This window comes from Vigna unguiculata, chromosome 11 (assembly GCF_037176805.1).
Source record: "Vigna unguiculata cultivar grain cowpea cultivar isolate G323 ecotype 2 chromosome 11, ASM3717680v1, whole genome shotgun sequence".
Lineage (NCBI taxonomy): Eukaryota > Viridiplantae > Streptophyta > Magnoliopsida > Fabales > Fabaceae > Vigna > Vigna unguiculata.
This window is the reverse complement of record NC_140802.1, coordinates 7631327-7658985: the sequence shown is the minus strand read 5'-3', so window position 1 is coordinate 7658985 and position 27659 is coordinate 7631327. Positions and strand designations below refer to the sequence as shown.

General features: G+C 38.6%; 2 protein-coding genes and 1 non-coding gene across 3 annotated transcripts; 1 reads left to right on the top strand and 2 right to left on the bottom strand.

The window, feature by feature from the left end:
• Positions 1-3748: 3748 nt before the first annotated feature.
• LOC114169793 (Pentatricopeptide repeat (PPR-like) superfamily protein) lies at positions 3749-8843 on the bottom strand. Its single transcript, XM_028055099.2, has 2 exons — positions 6017-8843; positions 3749-4195 (listed from the first exon to the last, which is right to left on the bottom strand). Exon 1 carries the CDS (start codon positions 8672-8674, stop codon positions 6812-6814), a length of 1863 nt encoding a protein of 620 aa, XP_027910900.1. The 5' UTR covers positions 8675-8843; the 3' UTR covers positions 3749-4195; positions 6017-6811.
• A 14004-nt stretch (positions 8844-22847) lies between these two features.
• Positions 22848-26125, top strand: LOC146880942 (uncharacterized). The gene is made up of 7 exons (XM_085669181.1): positions 22848-23637; positions 23749-23846; positions 23910-24158; positions 24318-24542; positions 24675-24819; positions 25426-25627; positions 26122-26125. Exons 1-7 carry the CDS (start codon positions 22848-22850, stop codon positions 26123-26125), a joined length of 1713 nt encoding a protein of 570 aa, XP_085525307.1.
• Positions 23441-23549, bottom strand: LOC114170914 (small nucleolar RNA R71). Its single transcript, XR_003601268.1, has one exon. It is a non-coding gene; the product is annotated as a small nucleolar RNA R71 (small nucleolar RNA).
• Positions 26126-27659: the final 1534 nt, after the last annotated feature.

Here is a 27659-nt window from a genome sequence, read left to right as displayed (position 1 = left end):
TGAAATAAAAATTAAAAATAGTAAACAAAAGTTTATAAATAATACCTTTTAGGTTATATTCCTTTTTCAAATACCTAGCCAATTATTATGATAATCTGTTTGTACAGGGTTTTAACATTTATTTTCCTAGCACAGGACAAACTGTCGGGATCATATCCAGATGAATCTAGAATGAGAATTGGAATAGAAAATTTTCACGATTATAAGAAAGTTTACGCAACCAAACATGTGAAATTGTCTGTACGTGTCTGTACGAGATCTCTTCCTCATTAAAAACATCAAACTAAACTTTCTATTGACATGACGCAAAAAAGTTTCGAGAAATATTGTACGTACTTGTAATTCGAGGATTTGTAGGAAAACACAATACAGTATGTGTATTTTGAAATGATGTATTGTTTGTATTGAATACCCGTGAACGGGGTGATCATACATCACATGGAGATGACACCAAAAGGGTGTCCGTTTGAAGAGATTCATCAAACCATGATTTAGAGATAGGAATATTAAATTTATTTATAATTTCATAAACTAATTTGAGAATGAATAAAGAGATTGTGAAATAATACCAAAATCTCATATATCAGAACTACGAAGACTTGCATAAATTTTAAGCATTTTACTTTTATATTCTGTTTAGAGAAATGATACAATGACACCTTTTTCTTACCAGTTCTCTTACCACTTCACGTGACATGAGATATTTAATTTTTAATTTTTTTTAATTTAATTGAAAAATGAAATGACAATGCAAAAGCTTAGAGTATGCATTCGCACGTGTTGAACACTTACCGTTCATCAGATAACCTTCCTCTCTTTTCATTTTGATTTTTCAAAAAATCTCTCTCCTATGAACCAACTCTTCCCCAAACCTCACCAAAAAACCCTCCCCGCACACACCTCTCCTCCACCGTGAAAATTCATCACAGACCCCTCTCTCCTTTGAATGTTGAAACTCCAAACTCGTTTCTGTTCTTCGAAAAACCCTATCCCATTTTAATCTTCAAACTGTTCCCCCTATCCCAAATCCCTCTGAACCAACGGTTCCCGAAACCTCCCCAGAAAACCCTTCCCGAACACACCTCTCCTTTCATTGTTGAATCCTCAACCCGTATCAGTTCTTCGAAATAGTTAAAAAAACATGTTAGAAAACATGTTAGAAAACATGTTACAACGGTTGCGAACCACAAGCTAAAATACCAATGAAATAGTTAAAAAAACATGTTAGAAAACATCAAGATATGAAATTAATTAACTATTATAAATAAATGGAAAATGATTAGTTGACTACTTTTCCTTACGACTTCTCTTGCCACCGAAGAAAAATACTAACCTGCAACATTTTTAAACTTATCTTACAACCCAAGCGCAATTATGATGTAACCCATCAAGGAGTTTTTGCATAAAACAAGTTGACAGATATTGGAAGTGCATAACAACACACAAATCTCTCCTCTACTAAAAGGGTGGACTTCAACTGTGCATACAAATACCAGACCCCATCCCACTTATTATAAACCAAGTGTAAGTTCCTTTGGAAAAAAAATAGTCTGCAACATTCTTAAATTTGTCTATAACCCAAAAGCAATTAAGGTGTATGACAACACACAATTTTCTCCCTTCCTAAAAGGCTAGACACCAGCTGTGCACACCAATACAAGACTCCATCCTACTTTCTCTTAAGTTCATTTAGGGAAAAACCAGCCTGCAACATATTTAAACTTATGTTGCAACCCAAGAATAATTAAGGTGTAACCTACGAAGGAGTTTTTGCACAAAATAAAAATGACAGATTTTGAAAGTGCATTACAACACACAATTTGTTTCCCTTAGTAAAAGGGTGGACCCCAATTGTGCATACCAATACTAGACCCCATTCCACTTCTTCTAAACCAAGTGTAAGTTCATTTAAGGAAAAACTAGTCTGTAGTATTTTTAAACTTATCTTGCAACCCAAGACCAATTAAGGTATAACCCACAAAAGAGTTTCTGCACAGTAAAATTGACAGATTTTGGAAGTGCATAAGAACACACAATTTTCTCCCTTACTAAAAGGGTGGACCCGAGCTATGCACACAAATACCAGACCCCATCCATTTTCTTCAAAATTGGGTGTAAGTTCATTTGGGGAAAATTTACCTTCAAACATTTTTAAATTTATCTTGCAACCCAACAACAATTAAGGTGTAACCCACGAGAGAGCTTTTGCATAAATTAAAATTCACAGATTTTGGAATTGCATAAGAACACACAATTCTCCCCCTTACTAAAAGGTTGGACCCCAACTATACAAACCAAGACCAGATCCCATCCCAATTCTTCTAAACCAGGTCTAAGTTCATTTGGGAAAAAACTAGCTTGTAATATTTTTAAATTTATCTTGCAACCCAAGAGCAATTAAGGTGTAACCCGCCAAAAAGCTTTTGCACAAATTAAAATTGACAGATTTTGGAATTACGTAAGAACACACAATTCTCCCCCTTACTAAAAGGTTGGACCCCAACAATGCACACCAATACCAGATAGAATTGGGATTTTCTAGAAAGCCAAATAGAATTGGTTTATGGTTTTTCAAAGAACTGATACGGGTTGGGGGATTCAACAATGAAAGGAGAGGTGTGTCCAGGAAGGGTTTTCTAGGGAGGTTTCGGGAACAATTGATTCAGAGGGATTTGGGATAGGGGGAACAGTTTGAAGATTAAAATGGGATAGGGTTTTTCGAAGAACATAAACGGGTTTGGGGTTTCAACATTTAAAGGAGAGAGGGGTCTGTTGAATTTTCACAATGGAGGAGAGGTGTGTGCAGGGAGGGTTTTCTGGGGAGGTTTGGGGAAGAGTTGGTTCACAAGAGAGAGACTTTTTGAAAAATCAAAATGAAAAGAGAGAAGGGTTCTGTGATGAATGGTAAGTGTCCAACACAAGTGCATACTCTAAGCTTTTGCATTGTCATTTCATTATTCAATTAAATTAAAAAAAAATTGAAAATTAAATATCTCATACCACATCAGGTGATAAGAAAAAAGTGTCATTGTATCATTTCTCTTCTGTTTATATATATATATATATATATATATATATATATATATATATATATATATATATATATTCATAATGAATTGCATGACATACAATTGCATGATTAACATGCACATGCATATTATATTAAAAATTTTCTAATCTATGGCATCAACTAAATTACTTACAAAGTTTCATAAATTTCGTACTCAAATCCATTTACTTTCACTTCTAAATCCTTTAAAAAAAACAAAAACTTTATTCTCAAATCTATTCAGTCACTCTTCATCGAATTTATATTCACAAAAAAACACACTCTAACATGTATTCCTTTTGAGATAATGAATTAAATAAAGAGTGGGTGAATTTGAAGATAAAGTTTGTATCATTTTTTTAAAGAATTTGAAGGTGAAAGTAAATAAATTTAGAGATAAAGGTTGTAAGTATTTTGACTCGTGATAGATAAAAAAATAAATTTAATAGATTAATATATATATATATATATATATATATATATATATATATATATATATATATATATATACCAAATACACTCACACAGTATTGGTTCCATAATTGATTCTCTCACCCACATGAGCATAAACTCCCTCACTTGCAAGGGTGTGTGCTTCACTAATTCTTCATGAATGAGCCATGCAGCCTCACACTCACGACAGGGACAATATTGTAAAAAACTAGTTATCACCCACAAGACCCCCACTTTGACAAGATGGGATGAGGAAGCCATTCCACAAATTACACTGGGTGGATTTTCAGTGATTCAATTCTGTTTTGTAATTACAGCATCAATCAAACAATTACAGACATGAATCAAATAGAACAGACAAATGATCATATATTAATACAATTACTCAAGGAACTATGGCACCCAAATAATAACAAATCCATTAGTCCTACTGCACTGGAACACTACTTCTACAGCAATACATCATACTGATTATAGAAGATTAAAACTGAACTTTAAAGGGGGAAGAAAAGAAACCTCCACGGAGAAACCAAACCATCCCTTCAATTGGATCTTCTGTCAAGCAACCTCAACCATATAGAAAGACTAAATAGTGGCAGACCTATTTTGACACCTTCAGGTACCGATGAAGTCGCTGACTGCAACTTGTTCCCACACTGCCGACCCATTCCAGTGCCACCATCGCCACAACACCTGCGATTTGTTTATATTTATTGTTTCTTTTTCCTTACTTCTTTTGTTACTCTCTTCTCTCGTTTTTTTATCTTCATTGTTCTACTTAATACTCATTCTCTGAAACACGGAAACCCCTCAATACTCATTCTCTGAAGGAGAGCAAAGAAAAGATTCTATTTGAAGATAAGGATAAATTTGTTTTATGCTTGTTAGTAGGGGGTGCAGAGGATTTAAAATTTAAAACATTTATAGTTATGTAGTTATTTCAACAAGTCTTGAAGTCGGTGTTGTTTTGTTTTAATTTAATTGTTATTTGAATTTTTAAACTTACTATTTAGAGGTTGCCTTTTTTATTTTTTAACAATAATTTTTCTGCATTTTTATTGGTATATATGTGTGTGTGTGTGTGTATTATATATATATATATATATATATATATATATAATTTATATGGTTCTGCAATATTTCTATAAAGGAAGTATTTCATTTATGAGTGCATAAATGAAAAAAAATAAACACACACACACACACTATTTCAAGAAGAATAACTAGGAACATAACAAGAGAAAATATTCTTATCAATAGAATTAGTTTCTTAAATTTGAGTTTCTTGGACTTATAGAAAATGTTCAATTCATATTGTAATGAAGTTAACCAATTTAAAACTTCAATAGTACCATATAGCTAAAAGTGAGAACTTGGTGAGTGCATCAATGAGATAAAGAAGAGGATAAAAAGACATTATTTTAACAAAGATAACTAGGAGCATTACAAGAGAAATATTCTTATTCACAAAAATTAGTTTTAGTTCCTTTAATTTGTATTTCTTCGACTCAGATTGTAGGATTTATCATTTATTCTTTTTTATAAAAATAGGTGTAAATAGGTTGTATTTAGATCTATCAAGTCCAAAAGGACAGCTAACAACAGAACGCATAAGACAGTTGTGCATAAGCAAAATTATCAGGGTTAAGTCTCTTTTGTGCAGAAAAAGTAGTACAAGAAATCAACAGAAAATTCATAACCTTAATGTAGCAAAAGCTCAAAACAGTAGGTTCATAAATATAGGACAGAATAAAAAAATACAATAAAGCCGGATATCATCAGGTGATAATTAAATCAAAAGACACATTTGACAATATGACCCATCGTTCTTCATATGCAGAAGGTCCCAATTAGAAGGTAACCTACTAGTTATGACAGTACATAGCAAGCATTTTTATGCCAATAAACTCACTAGCAAGATGTCTTATAAAGAAACAACAAAACACAAATTTTATCAAAGACAAAACTTAGGGGTAGTAATTTACATGTTAGTGTTGTTCTCCATTCAAAATTGATGTTTTACTTCAATCTATGCAGGAAAAGTCAGCACTACTTAAATATCGGTGGTGCTGGTTAAAGAAATGAAAACTTAGAATAGAGAATCACACCCAAAATATCTAAGGTACAGTATACCTATGTGCCTTTATTATACCAGAGGTCGCTGTTCTATTTTTATACTACTTTTATTATAACAAGGCTATCTCCCCCATAACATATATGATGTAGTTCACCTTATACCACAAGGAGGGGAGGGGGGGCGGCTGGGGGGTGTTTGGGTTTTCAGTGATTCATTTTGTTGTCATTACAACATCAATCAAACTGTTACCGGCATGAATCAAATAGAACAGAAAAATTATTATATGTTAATGCAATTACTCAAGGGAACAATGTCACCCAAATAACATCAAATCCATCTACAGTTCTACTGCAGTGGAAAACTACTTCTACAGTGATACATCATAGTGATTATAGAAGATTATAACAGAGCTTCAAAATGGGAGGAAGAAAACAAACCTTTAATGAGAAACCATCCCTTCAATAGCATCTGCTGTCAAGCCACCTCAACCAAACTCACTCAAAGAGTGTCACTTCACACTCATTGATGAGCAAATTGCTAATATTCAGAGTATACTTTCTGCCTTCCAAACACTGCTTAGGATTTTGAAAGCTTGGCCAAAACCTTGAGTTCTTGATTTGCTTATCAGGGGGCTGAAATTTAAATAACAAAAATTTCTTCATACCCTTTTACCATAACTGAGATCTAACACATTTTTGTTATTTTAACATGTTATCCACAGGTTACACTCTAGGGTGCACTGGTGCCCAAAAAATGCTGTCGTGCACCTTGAGTTTTGCCTATAATTACTTCTGTTTTTGTCCAGTTTGATGCCCAATAAGTCACTTTGCCTGGACACTGAATCCAAAGTTACTCGGAGATACAAGCTGAAGAGATTTAATTTAGCATCATTCAACAAAGCACACATTTAACTTAAAATATTAGATCTTCAAATTATCCACCCTCAACTCCTTGCCTGTATCCATGAAAACTGAAGCCATGGTGTGACACCAAATAGGGACCAAGTATCATTATTCCTATGATCATCTGGTCGGTCAGGTTTGCAACCATAAAGAAGCCAAATAAGTCTAAAGTCACTTCCCCCAAACATTCAATCCAAAGTTACTTGCCAATTTAATGTGAGACAACACACATTTGGATTGAAATAGTATACCCTGAAATTAACCATATAGAACCCATATAACAAATCTTCAGGGACCAACCATTGAGTCTACATCTCAAATTCAAGATAATCAGTTGTTGACGAGGGTTTGGAACTTCACTCTCTTTTTAACACTCCGCATTCGATCATACCCAATACCAATCTTGCTGTGCATTAACTTAATCGCCAAATCTGCATTACCAGCCTTCCTCAAGGCATTGATCAGCACAGTCCTAACCTTTCCTGGTATTTCCCTACCCCTATCTACAATCCCATCAGCCAACTTGCAGGCCTCCTTCACACGGCCAGCCTTGCACAGCACACCAATCATGTCCTCGTAGGCTCTCTCCAGAACAATCCCCATCGGAGCAAGCTCATCCAACACCCTGCAGGCCCTTGCAACCTTCCCTGAAAGACACAGCCCCATTGAAAGAGCCCTGAAACATGCAGCATTCGGTGTGACACCTTTGTCAATCATCTCCTCCCACAGCTTCAGCGCCTCCTCGTTCCTCCTCTCCTTGAAGAGCTCACTGATAAGTATGGTAAAAGTATAAACAGTCTGTTCACACCCCTCTTGCTCCATCCTCCTAAACAGCATCAGAGCCTCATCAACCCTCCCACTCTTGCACAAACCATCCATCAGAGCATTGTAACAATACGAATCCGGTGGACACCCCTCTTCTGCCATTTCCTCAAACAGCTTCTCCGCCTCATCCACCCTCCCAACCTTCCCAAGCCCATCAATCAAACTCGAATAAAACACAGCATTCACACCCACCCCATTACCCTTGCAGAACCTAAAATAACCCATGGCCTCCTCCACTTTCCCACTCTTGCACAACCCACCTACAACAGCACCATATGTAACCTCATCAGGCTCAACTCCATCCACCTTCATCCTCTCCAAAACCGAGAGCGCCGCATCCATGTTCCCGCTCTTGGCATAACCATCAATCATGGCAGTATACACAGCCTTGTGAGCCACACAACCTTTCTTAACCATACTCTCAAACACAGAACAACCCTCCACAACCTTCCCCTGCTTACACAGCCCACATATTGTTAAACTATACGCGTGAGAAGGGATTTTCGTTACCAACGTTTCATCCTCCTCCATCTCATGGTAAAGCCTCACGCACGAATCCATGTCACCCTCGTTGTAACACGCCTGCATCAGGGTCATGTACGTGACCTCATCGGGCGGCACGTTTTCAGCCTCCATTTCGCGGAGCGTGGCGAACGCATCCCGCGTTCGCCCCACCTTGCAGTAGCCTTTGACGAGCGTGTTGTAACTGACGACGTCGGGCTTGGGCGACGACCCCTCCTGCATTGATTTTAACACGCGCTCGGCGGAGTCGACGAGGGAGGCGTTGACGAGGGCGTTGAGGAGGGAGTTGAGGTTGATGAGGGAGAGAGGGAGGTTGTTGGCCGTCATGGCGCGGAACAGCCAGAGGAGATCGTGGAGGAGGCCGGCGGCAGCGAGGGTTTTGGCAAGGGAGTGGGCGGCCGGGAGGGTGATGGGGAGGTTTGCGCGGCGGAGGGCGGCGACGGCGGCGGGGAGGGAGGAGAGGGGAAGGAGGGGGAGGAGGGAGACGTGGCAGTCGAGGGAGTGGGTGTATTTGGGCTGCGTGGTGGCCCAGGAGAAGAAACGCATGGCGGTGAGATGGTCGGAGAGGGAGCGGAGCGTGTGGGAGACGAAGGAGGGGGAGAGAGTGATGAGGTATTGGCGGCAGAAGGAATCGAGGTTGGACTCCATGGAGGGAGAGCCATCGAGGAGGGAGAGGATTTGAGGGAGCCACGGAGAGGTTTGAGGGGAGGAAACGACGTCGGAGAGGTTGCAGAAGGGTTCCACCACCTCGCGCGGCGGAGGGAGGAGTGTGCTGAACGAGCGTCGTGCATTTTGGCTGCGCAGAGGATAAACTCGTTTGAGTAGCGCAAGGGGCACTCTTCTCATGACTCTCACTATTTTGTTGCCAATAAGGATTTCCACTTTTCCGACAGAAAGAGGCTGCGTTTTATTTTCGTGTGTGGGTTAATTGGGTTCTTCAAATGTATGGTTCAGTTCTTGAATTACGAAAAAGAAGCAAAAATTATTTATTTGGAACAGAGACGTCAAAACGACCTCCAACCCGGTCTCACCTTGCGCGAATTGGCCATTAAAGGTGTTACTTCAATTCAACTTATTTTTTTAACGTAGTTTAGAAAATTTTAATTCAGTTTGATTTATCATAATTTGGTAAATTAAATGGATTGAGTCATTTATTTAAAAAAATAATAATTTTCTTTTCATTTTAAAAAATATTAAATTATAATTCTGATTAGATGTAAAATGCAAGATATAATCGGTCTAAAATATCCAGCATCATATGAACAATCTAAAACCAAGAGAAAATATAATCGTCTAAAAAGCATAATTTCCATATTAGGCCTCCTGTTCCATCCCAAGTGTTGATGCACATAAAGCATATCCCGGCGTGCTTGATTTAGTGGCCATCACCGACCAACGAGCTCCACGGGCCTTCTCCCTAACCCCAAATCTTTTTCGGTATTCTCAATAATTATTATTTTATTTTTAATTAATTTTTATCTATTCGTGGGTGAAATAGTAAATAAATTTATTGCGCTTTCACTTTTCTTTGTTTTTTATCTGGCAGTGGGTGAAAACAGAGCTTTGCACCCTCCAAACACCGTTTTTTCTCTTTGTTTTTTCCACAGTTTCTTCCACTTCTACAGTGCCTTTGAACTCTCGTCTGTGGTCCTGTCTGTTCTTTAAGGTGTCAGTGCTTCCTGTCTTCAAGTTCATCCTCTTGTTGAAGCTGCCAGTTGTCGTTGAACTGGTCCAACCTCGTGCAATGTTGTTTCATTAGTTTTATTTTTCAAAGCTATCTTCTTCTCTTCTCTTTCGAGTTTCTATTCTCTTCCAGGTTACTCTACTTCCACTTGAATGATAAATGTTTGAAATTTATTTTGATGTTGGAATGTTGTTTGTTAAGAGTGAAATTAACTTTTGTGACTGTTACGGATGTCAATATCCACTTCAGAAATTGTGTTGCGGAAGTCGACATCTGTTTTGATTTTTTTTCTTTTGTGAAATGGATGTCGAGATCCATTTCAAGAATTTGGAAAACGGATGTCGACATTCGTTTCATTATTTTGCTTTGGTTTTTTTTAAACGAATGTCGAGATCCATTTCATGAATTCCTGAAACGGATCTCAACATCCATTTCGTAATTTTTTTTATGAAACGGATGTCGAGATCCGTTTCATGAATTCCTGAAACAGATCTCAACATCCGTTTCGTAAAATTTCTTTTAGAAATGAATGTCTAGATCCGTTTCAGGAATTTGTGAAACGGATCTCGACATCCATTTTGTTAATTTGTTTGGTTTTTTCTGAAACGGTTGTCGCCATCCGTTTCACAAATTAGTGAAGTGGATTTCAACATCTGTTGTGCTATGTTAACTCCCTTCTTTTTCATAATTCATTCTCTTTCGTTGATACAATTACCTTAAGTCTCTTCCTTCCATTGATGTTGATATAGCTACCTTTGGTTCAATTTTTTCTACTTGATAATTTTTAAATGGAAAATTTATTTTCCAAAGGTGTTAATATGTTTTTAGAAACAAGTTTTAATATACATAAAAAAAATACTGGAAAAAAGTATCAAACGTTTTTAACATCTAGTAAGACTTGGAACAAATATATTCCGTAACGCAGTTAAAGTATTAGGACCCTATATTAAAATGGTGAGCTCAACTTCGTACAAAAGAAGAAGAGGAAATTGTTAGTATGATACACTACCATTCATATAGATTGCTTGATCTAATTTTATCTCATCCAATTTTTTTTAGTTGTTAGAGTCATGCATTACGGTTTCATGTTTAAAAAATAAAACATATTAAAATATTTTGGTTTACTATAGGTCATTATGGAAAATCATCATTTTAGTTATTTAAGTTTCTTGGATTCTCAAGTAAATTGTAGTCTCATGTCAGACTTTTCTGATTTCGTTCATGATATCTGCGAACAAGATTATACATCTCATTTTACAACTAATGATATCTTCCTAACACGTGAAGATTTAATTAAGTGGGTTAGAGGGGTTGCTTTTAATCTTGGATTTGTTGTTATTATTTTAAGATCAGATAAATATAATGGACAACCAGGAAGAAAGACCCATGTATTATTAGGTTATGAAAGAGGTGGAAAATATAGAAAATACAAATGTGATGCAGAACCGAGTTTATCTAGGACAAGAAAATGTGATTGTCCCTTTAGATTGAGAGGCAAACCCATCTCTCAAGGGGAGGGATGGGTGTTGAACGTAAAATATGGTTACCATAATCACGATGTCTCATCTACTCTAGTTGGTCATCCCTATGCGGGTAGGTTGAAGTCCACTGAACACTCGTTGTTTGTTGATATGACTAAAAGTCAAGTAAAACCTGCAAATATACTTCTCACCCTCAAAGGAAAAAATGAGTGTAATGTGACAACTTTGAAGCTAAGTATATAATGCAAGATATAGGGAGATCTCTAAATAACTTGAGGTAATGGGTACGCACATAGGTGGCACTTTTATTAGCAAATATCGTGCACCCTACAAGGTGCAAAAGATATGCACGTGCAGCAAACTCCCATAGCTCGTTATCACAACAGCTATCATAAAACTCTCTCAACTAGCTAAGTCTGACCTATCCACCCCGACTTTGATTCAACTCATCGCAAGCCATGGCCCGATCAACACCAAGAAGACTCGTCAAAATCTCAACAAAATCTTCATATTCAAGATTTTCAGTGGAGCAAAACTCTCCAGTGATGGGAAGATGAAGGAGCGACCTGACGTCATCTAAAGAGATGGTCATCTCACCAGTTGGTAGATTAAAAATATTAGTCTCGGGATGTCATCTCTCCACGAAACCCAATATTAACCCAATATCGAGATATTCATATAAAATATCGCACAAAGGTGATAATCCAGAAACTACCACAAAGGGGAGAACAAAAGGGTGAGGAGGTCCTAATTTTTTCACTTTTTTAATATGAGAGACTACTTTCACAACTCGATCCTAACAAAAAAGAAACATAACAACAATAAAAATACATAACAAAAATAAAATAAAACATTTCTAAAAACTTCTTACTAACGTGACCATCCCATATGATCCCTGCAACATGATCATGGTACCGAGTCAATAAAGATGTATCAGACGGACCACCTGGAAATCTTGCACCATCGTTATCAATCCCATGATCCTCGTCCTGAGGAACATCGAAAACCTCATGCTCAACAACATCATCCTGAACAACATCAGCCTCGTGCTGACCCCTTCTAGGAGCTGAAACGGTCGGTCTCCTTCGTGCAGCACCCTATGTAGAACTCTCGGGTGCATCATGTGAACCACGTCTAGATAAATTTCCTCGTGTCCTAACCATATCTATAATTCAAAGTTTCAAACATTACAATCAAACATAAATCATAAAACAAGTAGGGTATAGGCAAGCAAGAGATTTCTGGTTTGAACAAGACTATCAGCAATGACAGGGACCTTCTCAACAAAATTATTCAGAATTTCAAGGAATGATCTGTTAGTGTCGCCAACTCATTCCCTGGCTTTGTTTGATCTTACAGTCAAAGTTAGGTCAATTATGAGACATAAAATGTGCATCAATACAGTCGATATGCATGCGCCAAGTGGTGGTCTGAGCCTTCAAACTTTCATATAATCAAAAATATTCCAACCATTTAACTCTACATAATCTCAATATATACCCCATTTCTTTAATTTAAATGTTGTTTTCTGTAACTCAAACTCACAATTATTGAAACTGGAAAAAGAAAAAGAACATTGAAATTAAAAAAAAATAGGAAACGAATGTCGAGATCCGTTTCGCAATTTCCTGAAACGGATGTCGACATCCATTTCACAAAAAACAAAAAATTTTACGAAATAGATCTCGAAATCTGTTTCATAATTTAGTGAAACGAATCTTGACATCTGTTTCACAATTTCACGAAACAGATCTCAACATTTGTTTCAATAAAAAAATAGAAAAAAATGGAACGGATGTCGAAATCCGTTTCATAAATTCTTGAAACGGATCTCGACATCTGTTTCACAAAAAAATATAAAGGAGACAGATCTCGACATCCGCTGTAGAGTTCTCTGAAGTGCAAGTCCAGGCCTTACGAATTCGCTTCAATGTGTGGGTTGAATTTTGGTTGTTCTATTGCTTAGTAAAGAAAGTAATGTGCCAACACCTTTGTAACCTTGATAGGATGTTGCCTTTGAGTGGATCCCGTTTTGCTTTATGCTACTCCTTTTTTGTCAATCAATCGCATATTCTATGTGAGCCAAGGGAGAAAGCTTTGTTTTTTTATTCATTGCTGCAACGTATATGGTTAAGGGTTGGTTTTTGCACTTTTAATTATTCCATTTCACATGCTAGTTAAGTGATAGCATGACCTTGGCCCACGTACGAATCCAATTTGTACAAATATTAAGCTTTTGATGGGGTATATAATATGTAAGTGCATGACACTTTTTCCTCCAGTCGTGGGTTCCCTCATTGAATTGAAAAGGGTAGTCTTTTCTTCCTTGTATAAAGCACCCAACGTGATTTTAGAATGCAGCACAATTAAATTCATTGTTTGCTTAGGAATGGTTTAGGTGCAATGTGACCAATGGACTCTCAACATTTTTGGTTCAGGTGCCCTTTTGATTTTGTGTAGCTTTATGCATGATGGATGAGCCTTGCTAAATTTTGCATGCTTGAGTGCCTTTAAATTGACCAAATTAGGTGCAATTGTGTTGTTTCTCCTACTTTGCGCGATGTAGGGACCGTTGGGCGGTGATTTCCTACCGCTAGGCAGCAGGTCTCTAATCTTGTTTCGCTGGGCGACTACGATTTTTTTTTTGTTTGCGCAGTTTTCGTAAAACTGCGTTTCTCGATTCGTTAATCGTCCAATTTAGGTGAAATTTTGACAGGTGTTCCATAACATGTTGTTCTTTACTTTGAACGATGGAGATTAGAATTAGAGGTCTGTGTAGTATTTTTCACCTGGTGACACTTAGGTAGCGCTAGTGGATAAAGTTGCAGGCAGTGTTTGCGTAAGTTGTTTGTACGCATTGATGCGGACTTGGATAAGGAGATGTTGTGCCATGAGTGGGTAGGTTCATGGATGGTGGTGAACACGTGATGATATGAGTGGGGAAGTTCATATCTAGTTACTCTCGTGTGGCGATACGAGCGAGGTAGGTTCGTATGTTTCGTGCTCACACTTGAGAGATGTTACGTGTGAAGAGGTATATAGATAGTGGATCACGTGTGTTGTACTACTATGGGCGGACAGGTCCGTAGAGCAGGACTACGAGCGGGCAGGTTCGTAAAGAAGGATTACGAGCGAGAAGGTTCGTAGAGGCAAGACCACGAGCGGGCAAGTTCGTGTGAGCATCATAAATCCTGAGTCAAAGGCTAACTATTTGTGTGATTGAAGGTTGACAAGCCTTGGGGGTTAAGGTCTTGGCCAAGAACTAACTAGCATGAATCAGATGGGTGCACTACTTTTATTATGTTATCTTAAGTGTTATTTTATTTATAAGCTCACCCTTTCTATTTGTGTTTGGCGATGATCGTGTGATTCATTACACGAGAGCAATTGATATTACAGGTGATGCTGGCGATGCATAGAGACGGAGAGAGGGCTAGCTTGGGGATTTTGAGCTAGGGACTTTCTTATGTTTTCCATTGTTTTGTCGGGTTTTGGAACTTGTAATGACATTATTATTTAGCTTTATTTAAATCATAACGCGCTGAATAATGATTTAAATTTTCCCGCGTTTTGGGAATAATAAATTACGACGTTTAAATTTCTATTCTTATTTATTTATTTTAATTAGGTAATTTCCATGAGGGATGTTACACACATGGCGCCTAGCGGCATGTGGTGCCCGCTAGGCAGCTTGTAATGACTCATCGCTTGGTGAAGCTTAGGCTGTACCAAGCGATAACGCAGGTGCAATGCTGATTTTGGTATTGTGTTACATGAGTTGTTGATGTATAGAGCCGAAGAGGGGCTAGTCGGGGAATTATATAGAAAAATATTTTATGATATTTATGTAATTTGAATATTATGACGTTTATAGTTTGGAATTGGCAATGTTGTCGTTTTAAATTTTGAACTTTGGCGTGTATGATAAAAAGTTGAATTTCCCACGTTTGGGAAAAATGTTTTATAAATTGCTAATTTATTACTATTTATTATTTTGTTTTATTTAAATTAGTAATACTTGACTAGGATGTTAAATTTTGTATCAGAGCTAAAGTTCTCAAAGATTTTTTGGGCCTTGGGGATTGAGTTTGTTGTGTTTTGGTTACTAACTTGTGTGTGAGTTTGATTGCTAATGCATGTTTGCTTAGATATAACTTAAGCTTGCTTTATTGTATTAGCTGAATATGTTGCGTATCCAGGCAATGACACACAAAAGGCAAAGAAACACTGTTAGGACTAACAAGATTGTGCATGCAATCCACCGATTAGTGAATGCGATGCAGCCAATGGCAGCGCAACCGAGGGCTAAGATTCCACCTCAGCCCGTGTCGAGAGTAGCTACTATGGGGGAATTCATCAGGCATAAGCTAGTCAAGTTCAACAAATTGAATGTGGGCAGAAGGAGGCAATATGAGGCGGTATGCAACAAGCCCAATCCATTCAATAACAAGAAAAGGCCCGAAATAGCGAAGCCCAAGTTTTTGGTGACAATGTTCACGCAGTGTAACTTATCAATATGGTTGAAGCTTGACATAGACCATGTCACCCAACTGAAATTCAACATTTGCACGCTTGCAATCAATAATCTACTTCATATGATTTTGCGCCCTATCAAGATTGGTCTTAAGGGTTGATAATACTACATCACGTTGTTGAAGGAATTGCTCCACATCAACTGGAACAGTGACGGTAGTGTCCCGAAATAGCATCAAAGGAAGTCGCTCGTAAACCACCTGAAATGGAGAGAACCCAGTTGTAGTTTAATAAGATGTGTTTTACCAATACTTAGCCTATGGAACAAATTACAGCCAATTACGAGGACGCTCGAAAATGAAGAAGCGAAGGTACATCTCAATGTAGCAGTTGAGAGCTTCAGATTGGTCATCCGTCTACGGATGGTATGTCGTATTCATGGCTAAAATGGTGCCCTGTCTTTTGAACAATTACTGCAAAAAACTTATTCGTAAATGTTTTGTCACGATTAGACACAATGGTCTTACCTACCCCGTGTAATTTAACATGTTGGATGAATTTCTCTACTACTAATGCACTCATAAAATGAGTTATCCATGGTATGTGATGGGCATATTTTGATAACCTTTCAATGACCACAAGAATAAATGTGTAACCGTGCACCAGAGGAAGTCCCATGATGAAATCCATAGCAAGATCTTCCCAAATGTTTTACAGAATGGGCAAGGGATGCAAAGGCCCAACAAGTAGGGAATGTGAAATCTTGGCCTATTGACAAAGTTGACATTGTCGTACATATTTTTAACATGATGTTGCATCCCATGCCAAAAGAACTACAAAATCAATCGTTGATAAGTGCAGAGATACCCTGCGTGACCACCCACGGGAGAATCATGAAACTCATTCATAATTGTTGCAATTAGGGGAGAGCGAACAGGAACCACCAAACGATCTTTCTAATACAAAAGATCATGAGATTCTTGATAGAAGGAATTTGACTCACCACGCCGTAGAGTAAGGAGAATGGAACTATATTCAAGATCCTAAAGCAATTCAGCTCTTAAAGCATTTAGGAATTCATAATGTTGAACTGATAAAGCAAAACAGTCCATTATAGATAAAGCATCTACACTAGAATTTTATGGGTCGGGCTTGTATTCAATGACAGTCATAACCCATGACTTTATGCATTCATTATTGTTGTTCGGGCGTTTGCAAAACCTGGTCCATGAGAGGGCGCAAGCTTTTATGATCTGTTTTAATCATAAAACGATGTCCAAGCAAATGGTAGCTAAATTTAGCCACCACTTCAGTAATTGCTAGCATTTCACGTACATAGGCAGACTTAGCTTATAACGATGGTGACAACTTCTTAGAGAAAAAGGCAATGGGATGACCCTATTGTCCCAAAATAGCACTTAAAAATGTTCTGAAAGCATTTGTTTCTAACTCGAAGGGTATTGAAAAATCACGCAGAACAAGCACTAGAGCCTTAGTGAGAGACGCTTTTAAGTCTTGGAAGGTAGATTGAGCCTTTTCAGACCACTCAAAAGCATATATTTTTAAAAGGTAATGCAAAGGAGAGGCTAAGGCAGCATATCCTATCATGAACCAACAATTGTAGCTGGCGAGGCCCAAAAACACACGAAGTTGTTTGATATTAGAAGGAACAACCCATTGAAGCACTGTAGCGACTTTATCAGGATCCATAAAAACTCCTTGAGAAGAAACCATGTGACCCAAGCATGCTATTTGCTTTATTCGAAAAAGCCTATTTCTCCAATTTAACGTGTAATTGATGTTCCTGCAATATAGACAACACTTTCTCGAAATGTAACAAGTGGTCAAGTTAGGAAGCACTATAAATCAAAATATCATCTAAGAAAACTAAGACAAATCGATATAGAAAACTCTAAAAATGTGATTCATCAAAGCTTAAAAGGAAGCTGATGCGTTGGTAAAGCCAAACAGCATAACAACCATTTGTAGTGGCCTTGGTGGGTGTAGAGGGTTGTCTTATAGCGATTAACAAGCTTCACCAACTACTAGTGGTATCCAGAACAGAGATCCAGTTTAGAGAAAAATTGGGCACCATGTAATTCGTCTAAAAGTTCGTCGATGGTTGGAATAGGGAAACAATCCTTGACTGTTACTGCATTTAGGGCCCTGTAATCGTTGCAAATTTGCCATGAACTGTTTTTCTTTTGCACCAGAATGATAGGTGACAAAAATGGACTAATGTTGGGTTGAATAAAGTTGTCGTGCAAAAGCTCTTGAACAATTTTTTCAATCTCTGTTTTATAGCTGAATGGATACCGATAAGGATGGATCTTAACCAGAGCTACACCCGATATAAGAGGGATGGCATGATCATGACTCCGAACTAGTGGTAACCCTTGAGGTTTTCTATAAGTAGAAGCAAATTTGTGAAGAACACCCAATAAGTCTAGAGGAAGAGGTGGACAATGAGATAAGGAGATCCTCTAAAGTCAAAGTCAGTTGTTAGGAATGGAAGGTGGACACCTCTGAAATAGCATATGTATCTTGTCATTGGCACAAATGATGAAATTGGACTTGAATGGTAGAAGGACGCACCTCCAGGCCACCCTTGAAGGTCATAAAAGAAAGGCCATCATAAAATTTAATGGTCAATTGGTTGTAATCTGCAACGTGTGGCCCTAATGTTGCCAACCAAGATGCTCCCATCATGATTTTCGCACCAGAAACAAGTAAAAGGGCTGAGAGGTGAACAATGTAGCCTTGGATGGTAAGAGGAATTTCGCGTCAAGTAGTGGTTGTTGCCAACTAGGACCTTAAACTTCGGTGCTTGTTGGACCGGAAGCTCTAAAAACTTAACAAGCTGGGGTTGAATGAAATTATCAGACCAATCACTATCCAAAAGGACCTTGATGACATGAGCTCAAACTGACCCTTGAAATTGAAGAGTCGTAAGCCCATTTACATCATTCAAAGCATGATGGACCAACCATAAGGGAGGTCTTAGAATTAAGGGGTGGCTCATCATCATGGTAAAGGAGTAAGTACCAAAGATTTGGCAACGATGACTAGGGGTGAATTTAGCATCACAAGTGTAGCAAAGGCCACGTTTGCGACGAACTTGCATCTCTATTGGGGTTATGGTTTTGATAGATGGTGACGTTGGTGGCGTAGGGAGGGTTAAGGTTTTTAGGGGTGCAAGCAAACCAGGTAGGGATGAAGGGCCTAAAGTTGGGTTGTGGTTTTGGCTAGTGGAGGTGGGGTAACGAGGGAGGTTGTGGTCTGGGCTAAGGGAGGTGGAATAACGAGGCTTACAGTGGTGTGAAAAGGAGATGGGTTTGGCATCATATAGTTTTGCTAATGCCACCACATGCAATAGGGTAGGAGGGGACTAGACTAACACCTCTCGTTTCACTTCACGCTTAAGCCCATTGATAAAGCAATCCAACAAAGCTTCACCGGTGAGGCCTTCCACATGAGTGGATAAAGATGCAAATGTGGTATAATATTGGGATACGAAATCCATTTCTTAAAGCTTGAATATGGTTGAGTGTGGGGAATCAAATGGAGAGGGGCCAAAGTGGTTCTGCATTGCATCAGCTAAAGCTTGCCACGAAGGAAGAAGGTTGTTGTGTTGTAACATCTGAAACCAAAGCCCTGCATCACCTTCCATATGGATCGTCGCAATGGACAATCATTGAGAATCCAGAGTTTGATAGAGGCCAAATAATTTTTCCGCTCGAAACAACCAGTTTAAAAGCTCTAAACCATCAAAACGAGAAAAATCGAGCTTCATACAGTGAAGGGGTATGTCGATAAGGTTTGCCACCGAACCAACTGTACCGATGTCGAAGCACATTAACTTATCAAGATTTTGGGTGAGCTTATCAATGGACTTGGTAATAGAATCCATCGTGGACTCCAAACGATCAAGTCTCGAAGGGTCGTTAGTTAACATCATAAAATTAAGCTTTTGTTCCAATTGGTCAAGACACCCATAACGAAGCATTTCCTACAGAGCTCTCACATCATCGTTGAGATTCTTCAAGCGAGTGTTGTTAGCCATCGGGAGGACAATGAAAGCACCAAATGTTAACTATAATAGAATAATAAGTTCCTTTGTTATTAATATGAAAGAGTACGAAAAGTGAGGAAAATACAAATCAAGAAAGGGGAGTAATCCAAAGTCACAAACGTAGGCTAGGGTGAAAGAGAGAAAGGAACCGACAAAATTTCATCACACTCCTTGCCTCAATCATTATATGCATTTTTCCTCCTAAAATACCCTCAAGTTCCACGTTTTGCATTTCTCTCTCTTGTTGCGCTTCAATTCTGTTACCTTATCTTTCGAATCATTAGCCACATAGCCTGACCCATCCATACCCATAACACAATATAGCAATTCCTCACAACATGTAGATGGAGTGTCTATCATGAAAGGTACATCTATCAACTCAATTTTTTTAATCGACTAGAGTTGTACATTTTTATGCTATCTTTTCTGTGTTATCTCAGCCAAAGGTTACTAGCAAAGTTTTTTACAAAGTCTAGTATGTTGACAAAGTAGACGAGTAAACTTAAACATCAATGAGACAATAGACACTTCTAATCCTTTATTGAATAGATGATTATGATCATATAGTAATTAGACGATTTTAGTTATATATTGATTAGATGATTCTAATAATACACATTAGATGTGTCTAGCACACTTGACCTGTCACAAATTAGCTTCTTCTTTTTCAATCTTCAAAATACTTTATTTCTTCATTAAGCTTATAATCTCAACTTCTCTCGATTCCTGGAAAAACCCTAAATCAACATGCTAACGTCGTCCATATATCCATTAGACAATCTATATTGTATCATCTATTGATGACTTATGAGTTTGTTTATACTACAGTTGCGCAAAGCAAAAGTTAGAACATTCAGAAACTGTTTATGCATTACATCATATCATCAAAACTTATCTCATTGATGATCTATCAAGTCCTAAGTTGAACATTTAGACTTTTCAATTAGACTAGTCTATATAGAACCTCCAACATATATCAATGTTTAAAAATGTTATTTTAATCGATGATCTTATTTAAAAGCTCAATTAATCCTAATTTGATACATTCCAGTTAAAACAATGAATTTAAACTCACTTAAAATGTTAGAAAGTTAAGGTAAGTGTTCTAAATGTAATTGAAAATTTAATAATTAGTTATCTCAATACATGAGTAATGCATATTTATTTGATTGTTTGCCTAATGTAGACTACTTTAGGGGGTTGAGATGTTACCGTTGTTGATAAATATCTGATGAGTCATTATTTTCTTCTATTCCACTAGCCTTTGTGCACCCATTAGACAGTTGATTAGTGCTTAATTGTTCATCATTAGAGTGTTTTTCATCTGTTGGGCTTTATTGGGCCACTGTTCCGAATTTGGACTAATTTCACATTATTTGGCCTAATTTTTGTTTTTTTAATTATTTTTAGGTATTTGGGTGAAGCAATTTTGGAGCTTGGACATTAATATTTAGTTGAAGAAACTTTCCACATCATTGCCACATCATTTCCATGTCATTTCCACGTCAGCAAAGTCAATGGGTCAACATTTGAGGCCCAGAGTGGCATTTTTGTAATTCTGCGGCTCATAATGGCAGTTTTGTAATTCTGAGTGGCATGGGTGATATGACCACGAATTAGGTCTGCATGAAAGGGACCGGCCGCTCCTTCTTCTTCTACACTCTCTCAAACCTCCATTTTTGTTTTTTTTAAGCTTTGGAAGGTGACCCATGGTAGCACAAGCAAATTTTTCACGTTTTCCATTGGTTTTTCACGTTTTATGAGCCTTGGACAGCACATTGAAGTTGTATTAACGTTTTCTACCGTTTGGGTAACATTTATATTGAAGTATTCTCATTTTTTGTTGCTGTTTTCGTTGTTGCCCCTTTCTTTCCTTGCTCATTTTCGATTCCTGCACCAATTTAGGTTTTCTACATCAATTTGCACTCATTTGGATGGTTGAATCAAAATTTATGTTTAAGCCTTATTCGGATTCCATGAGGAACTAAATTTGCGTGTTGATTCTTTGCAGAGAATGGATTGAAACCTTGAGATTAGTGTTTTGTTCGGTGGAATTATGTTAATCTCTCAATTTTGAATTTGCGATGGGTTTAAATGAAGAAACCGTTCTGTTTTTTTGCTTAATTTGCAGAGTGGAATCATTATGTGTTCATGCTTAGTGAACTGTAGCAGATTCATGGTTGTGTGCTTTGCTTAATTGCACTTGAGTTCGAGTTCATTTGCGCTTAGTAATTAATTCGGGTCTCATTAGAGTTAATATAACAATTTTGAGTTGTAATCCGTGATTGGTGGATGTTCATTTGAAGCAAAGAATCAACACTGTTTTTACATTAATTTTACACGTCTGCATTGAAGTTTTCAATTGTGCGTTGCATCCATAAATCTGCCAAACCCCCCCTTGTGTTATTGTTATGTTCATCTGGAAATTTCGCTTTGAATGAAAATATTGTTCGTTGGGAGACGACTTGGTTCACTTTCATATACTGTATTTAATATGTTTTAATTTGGTGGGGTACGACCTCTATCAAATTTGGCGCCGTTGCCGGGGAACAATCGTTTCGTTCAAAGTAAAATTTTCAGTGTGTTTGTGTTCTGTGTTTTGGTGTGTGTAGTTCAAGTGTGGTTGAGTTAGTATATGTTCATTGTGATGTTGTGTTAAGTTCAGTGCCTGTTTCCATTCCTGTGTGTTTCTATGTAGTGTAGTGAATAGTGTCACGGCGCACATTAATAGTGTCATTTGTAGTAGTGAATAGTGTATGAATAGTGTCCGAATCTGGCATTTAACTTCTGGATTTTTGTTTTGGTAGCTACGGAGCTTGTTTTTACTTGAAATTTTTTTCCCCACTTCTAAGACGTTGAACTTGATAGGAAAAATAGCTAGAGCAGTTGGTATGGTCTGAGTTAAGAGATTCAAAAAAAAAATTGGACTGATTTTTAGTAAAACTTCAGAGGACCATAACTTTTGCTCTGGTTATCAGAATCACTATTATTTTATATGGATTTGGGGTAGAATTTGATTTCCCACCTTTTTGTAACCCGCTTCGCTGGTTTGCAAACTCAGATTCTCCAGAAAATGCCATTTTCTACATTTCAGCAATGTTTTTTGTGATTTTTCTTCATTTTTTTTACTTTTGAAAAATTGAAAAAAATACTTGTGCTTTGAGTTTTGATCTGATTTTTTTTGTGCTTCTGTTTGACCACTCAAAGGAATATCCTACCAATTTTCAAGTCATTATAAGGTCGTTTTAGTATACTTGTAGTTATACCCTTTGTTATGCCAATATCACTACAATTAGTGCTTTTTGGTGCATGACTAGGGGAAACCCAAGTGAATTACAACCATTTGACCCTGAAATTGATAGGACATTCCACAGAGGAAGTAGGCATCCTAGGAATCCATCTTTGCATGCTGAATATTCAGTGACATTTCCTGATTCTTCTGATTCTCATCACATTCCTGACACTCCTCATTCTTTGCATTCTGAGCATACTGTATATTCTGAGCATTTTCATACTGATAACATGGCTCAACCTCCTCCACCTCATGAGAGAACCATGAGTGAGCTCACTGCACCAAAGTTCACTTATGATAGTTTATGCATACAATACCCTGAGGAGGAGGTTCCATATGTGCTGAAAACTGGTTTGATACACTTGTTGCCAAAGTTTTACGGTCTTGCAGGTGAGGACCCGTGCAAACACTTGAAGCAGTTTCATGTCGTCTGTTCCACCATGAAGCCTGCAGATGTACAAGAGGACCATGTATACTTGAAGGCTTTCCCTCATTCTTTGGAGGGTAATGCGAAAGACTGGCTGTACTACCTAGCACCCAGGTCCATCACAAGCTGGGATGACCTGAAGAGATTGTTCCTTGCCAAGTTCTTTCCTGCTTCAAGGACAACAGCCATACGAAAGGAGATTTCTGGCATCAAACAGCAATATGGGGAGACCCTTTATGAGTACTGGGAGAGGTTCAAGAATCTCTGTTCAAGTTGTCCACACCATCAGATTTCTGAACATCTCCTCCTGCAGTATTTTTACGAAGGCTTGCACCACATGGATCGAAATATGATTGATGCTGCAAGTGGTGGTGCCCTTGGTAACATAACCCCAGTTGCAGCCAGACAACTGATAGAGAACATGGCTTCAAATTCTCAACAATTTGGCACAAGGAGTGATGCCATAGTTGTTAGAGGTGTTCATGATGTAGGAGCAGCCGAGTACACAAAGAAGTTGGAAAGTAAGATTGATGCTCTTACTACACTGATCAATCAACTTGCTTCCAATCAGAGAGCTCAAGCTGCAAGAGTTTGTGGCCTTTGTATATCTGTTGATCATTTTACAGACTCTTGCCCAGCATTGCAATAACAGCCTTCTTCTTCTACACCAGTGGATACCCCTCAGGCCTGTGCAGCAAATATTTTCAACAACAATAGGCCCCAACAGCAACAACAAAACCACCATGATTTGTCAACCAACAGATATAATCCAGGATGGAGGAATCACCCTAATTTGAGATGGGGAAACCAGGGTAACCAGCAGCCCCAACAATTACAAAATGTGCAACCACCTCCACAACAAAGAGTTGCACCTGCACCACAAGCTGCTCCTGTTCCACCTGTACCCACACCAACTCCTGCTGCAGCACCTGCACCTTCTTCTTCTACTTCATTGGAGGAGTTAGTCAGGATGATGACCCTTCAAAATATGCAATTTTAGCAGGAGACTAGGGCCTCAATCCAGAGTTTGACAAATCAAATGGGGCAAATGGCCACTCAGCTAAACCAGGCACAGGCTCAGAATTCTGACAAGCTTCCATCACAGACAATGGAAAATCCTAGGAATGTGAGTGCCATTACTTTGAGATCTGGGAAGAACATTGAAGTTCCCACTTCCGAGCCTACACCTCCAAAGGAAGCCGACCCTGCCACACTTCAGAGAAAGCGTGATGCTCATGCAGCTGGTCCTTCCACATCGACTTCTACACCTTCCACCTCTACTGCTGCACCTTCCATACCTCTTCCTTTCCCTCCAAGAGCCATTCCAAGCAAAAAGATGGAAGAGGTTGACAGGGAGATCTTGGAAACTTTCAGGAAGGTGGAGGTCAACATACCTCTGTTGGATGCCATTAAACAGATTCCCAGATATGCAAAGTTCTTGAAGGAGCTATGCACGCACAAAAGGAGGCTGAAGGGAAACGAAAAGATCAGCATGGGCAGAAACGTGTCAGCATTGATAGGTAAATTTGTTCCTCAGATTTTTGAGAAGTGCAAGGACCCAGGTACATTTTGTGTACCTTGCATCATAGGTAACAATAAATTTGAAAATGCAATGCTTGATCTTGGTGCTTCAATAAATGTAATGCCTCTGTCTATTTTTAAATCTCTTTCTCTTGGACCCCTGCAACCTACGGGTGTGGTGATTCAGTTGGCAAATAGAAGTGTTGCCCACCCCGCAGGTTTGGTTGATGATGTTTTGGTTCGTGTTGGTGAATTGATTTTCCCTGCCGATTTTTACGTTCTTGACATGGAAGAGGGATTTTCACTTGGTTCTGCACCAATCATTTTAGGCAAACCATTTTTGAAAACTGCACGAACCAAAATTGATGTCCATGCAGGTACTTTGTCCATGGAGTTTGATGATATTGTTGTGCGATTCAACATTCTGGATGCCATGAAACATCCTTCTGAGGATCATTCTGTTTTTCACGTGGATATTATTGATGATGCTGTTGATGGATTGATTTCTGATTTCCACTCTTTGCATACATTAAAACATTCATCCGTGTCTGAGTTATCTGAATTTGCATGCATTGATGTTCTTGATTCTAATTCTGATTCTGATTCTGATGATGCTGAATATGATGTGGATAATGTTGAATGTACAGAGTTTGACTCTCTGGATGTTGTACCTATTCACTTTGATGTTATACAATCAGGTTGCACTAACCATGTTGCAGGAAGTACATATGCATTTGATTGTTATGCTCAGGTACAGGCTGTGGAACCCATTTCTCCCTCCCCTCTGGTTCCTGATATTCAGCCAGCATCTAGTACTCTAGAATTGAAACCACTGCCAGACAACCTCAAGTATGTCTACTTAGAGGAGGAGAACAAACTGCCTGTCATCATTTCCACCTCTCTCACTACTAAACAAGAGCAAAGGTTGTTGCAAGTTCTTAAGAAGCATAAGAAGGCAATTGGATGGACATTGGCTGACATCCCTGGTATTAGCCCATCAACATGCATGCATAGGATATTGTTGGAAGATGGAGCAAAGCCAGTGAGACAGCCACAGAGGCGACTCAACCCTGTCATCTCAGATGTTGTAAAGAAGGAGGTGACCAAGCTTCTACAAGCTGGGATCATCTACCTCATTTCTGACAGTCAGTGGGTTAGCCCCATCCATGTTGTTCCAAAGAAGACTGGCCTCACTGTAGTCAAGAACGAAAAAGAGGAGCTAATTCCAACAAGAGTGCAAAACAGTTGGAGGGTTTGCATTGACTACAGAAGGCTAAACCAAGAAACCAGAAAAGACCATTTCCCCCTGCCTTTTATTGATCAGATGCTTGAGCGCTTGGCAGGTAAGTCCCACTATTGCTTTCTTGATGGGTTTTCTGGTTATTTTCAAATTCACATTGCACTTGAGGACCAAGAGAAAACCACATTCACCTGCCCCTTTGGCACTTTTGCCTATAGGAGGATGCCGTTTGGCCTATGCAATGCCCCTGGCACATTCCAGCGGTGCATGCTAAGCATTTTTAGTGATTTTCTTGAAAAATGCATAGAGGTATTTATGGACGACTTTACTGTATATGGGTCCTCATTTGATGCATGTTTGGATAGTTTGGACAGAGTTTTAAACAAGTGCATCCAATCTAACCTTGTTCTCAATTTTGAGAAATGTCATTTCATGGTAGAACAAGGCATAGTATTGGGGCACATAATTTCAAAAAAGGGCATTGAAGTTGACCCTGCCAAGATCTCAATTATTTCACAATTGCCTTACCCCTCTTCTGTGCGAGAGGTTCGTTCTTTTCTTGGCCATGCAGGGTTTTACAGGCGCTTCATTCAAGACTTCAGTAAGAAGGCCCTCCCACTGTCCAACCTATTGCAAAAGGATGTTGACTTCATCTTTGATGAAGGATGCAAAGAGGCTTTTGATTGCCTCAAGAAGGCCCTGACCACAACTCCAATCATTCAGGCGCCTGACTGGACAGCCCCATTTGAGCTTATGTGTGATGCATCCAACTATGCATTAGGGGCTGTTCTAGCTCAAAGGATTGATAAGATCCCGAGGGTAATCTACTACGCCTCCAGGACATTAGATGTTGCCCAATCAAATTACACCACAATAGAAAAAGAGCTCCTTGCGGCAGTTTTTGCACTTGAAAAGTTTCGATCTTATCTGCTTGGTTCTCCTGTTGTTGTGTTTACTGACCATGCAGCTCTTAAGTACCTGTTGAAGAAGGCAGAATCAAAACCTCGGCTGATAAGATGGATGCTCTGGCTCCAAGAGTTTGATTTGGAGATCCGTGATAGGAGCGGAGCACAAAACCTGGTTGCAAACCACCTAAGCAGGATTGAGAGGTCTATTGATGATGCTTCACCGATCCGGGATGACTTTTCCGATGAAAGTTTGTTGACACTCTCTACTTCTTCCTCACCTTGGTTTGCTAACATTGTTAATTATCTTGCTGCTTCTGTTTTTCCTCCCCTAGCATCCAGAGCTCAATGTGATAAACTCAAGAGCGATGCTAGGTATTACATTTGGGATGACCCCTATCTGTGGAAAATGTGCAGTGATCAGGTTACCAGAAGATGCATTCCGGACCATGAGATTGACTTGGTCCTCAAATTTTGTCATTCATCTGCACCTGGTGGTCACCTTGGCACACAAAGGACAGCTCGTAAGGTGCTAGATTGCGGATTTTATTGGCCCACCATCTTCAAAGATGCGTGGAGGATTTGTAGCACATGTGAGGAATGCCAAGGAGCAGGAGGAGCCATTTCTTGGAGACAACAAATGCCTCAACAACCCATGCTATTTTGTGAGGTGTTTGACGTCTGGGGTATAGATTTCATGGGCCCTTTCCCTGTCTCTTTTGGTTTCACTTACATC

Bases quoted from the DNA above. Each gene is read 5' to 3' on its own strand.
- LOC146880942 (XM_085669181.1), top strand. From the start codon at position 22,848: ATGACTAGGGGAAACCCAAGTGAATTACAACCATTTGACCCTGAAATT. The intron at 24,159-24,317 runs GTACCCACACCA...ATGGCCACTCAG, and splicing joins AAGCTGCTCCTGTTCCACCT to CTAAACCAGGCACAGGCTCA. The intron at 24,543-24,674 runs GCACCTTCCATA...GCCATTAAACAG, and splicing joins CACCTTCCACCTCTACTGCT to ATTCCCAGATATGCAAAGTT.
- LOC114169793 (XM_028055099.2), bottom strand. From the start codon at position 8,674: ATGAGAAGAGTGCCCCTTGCGCTACTCAAACGAGTTTATCCTCTGCGC.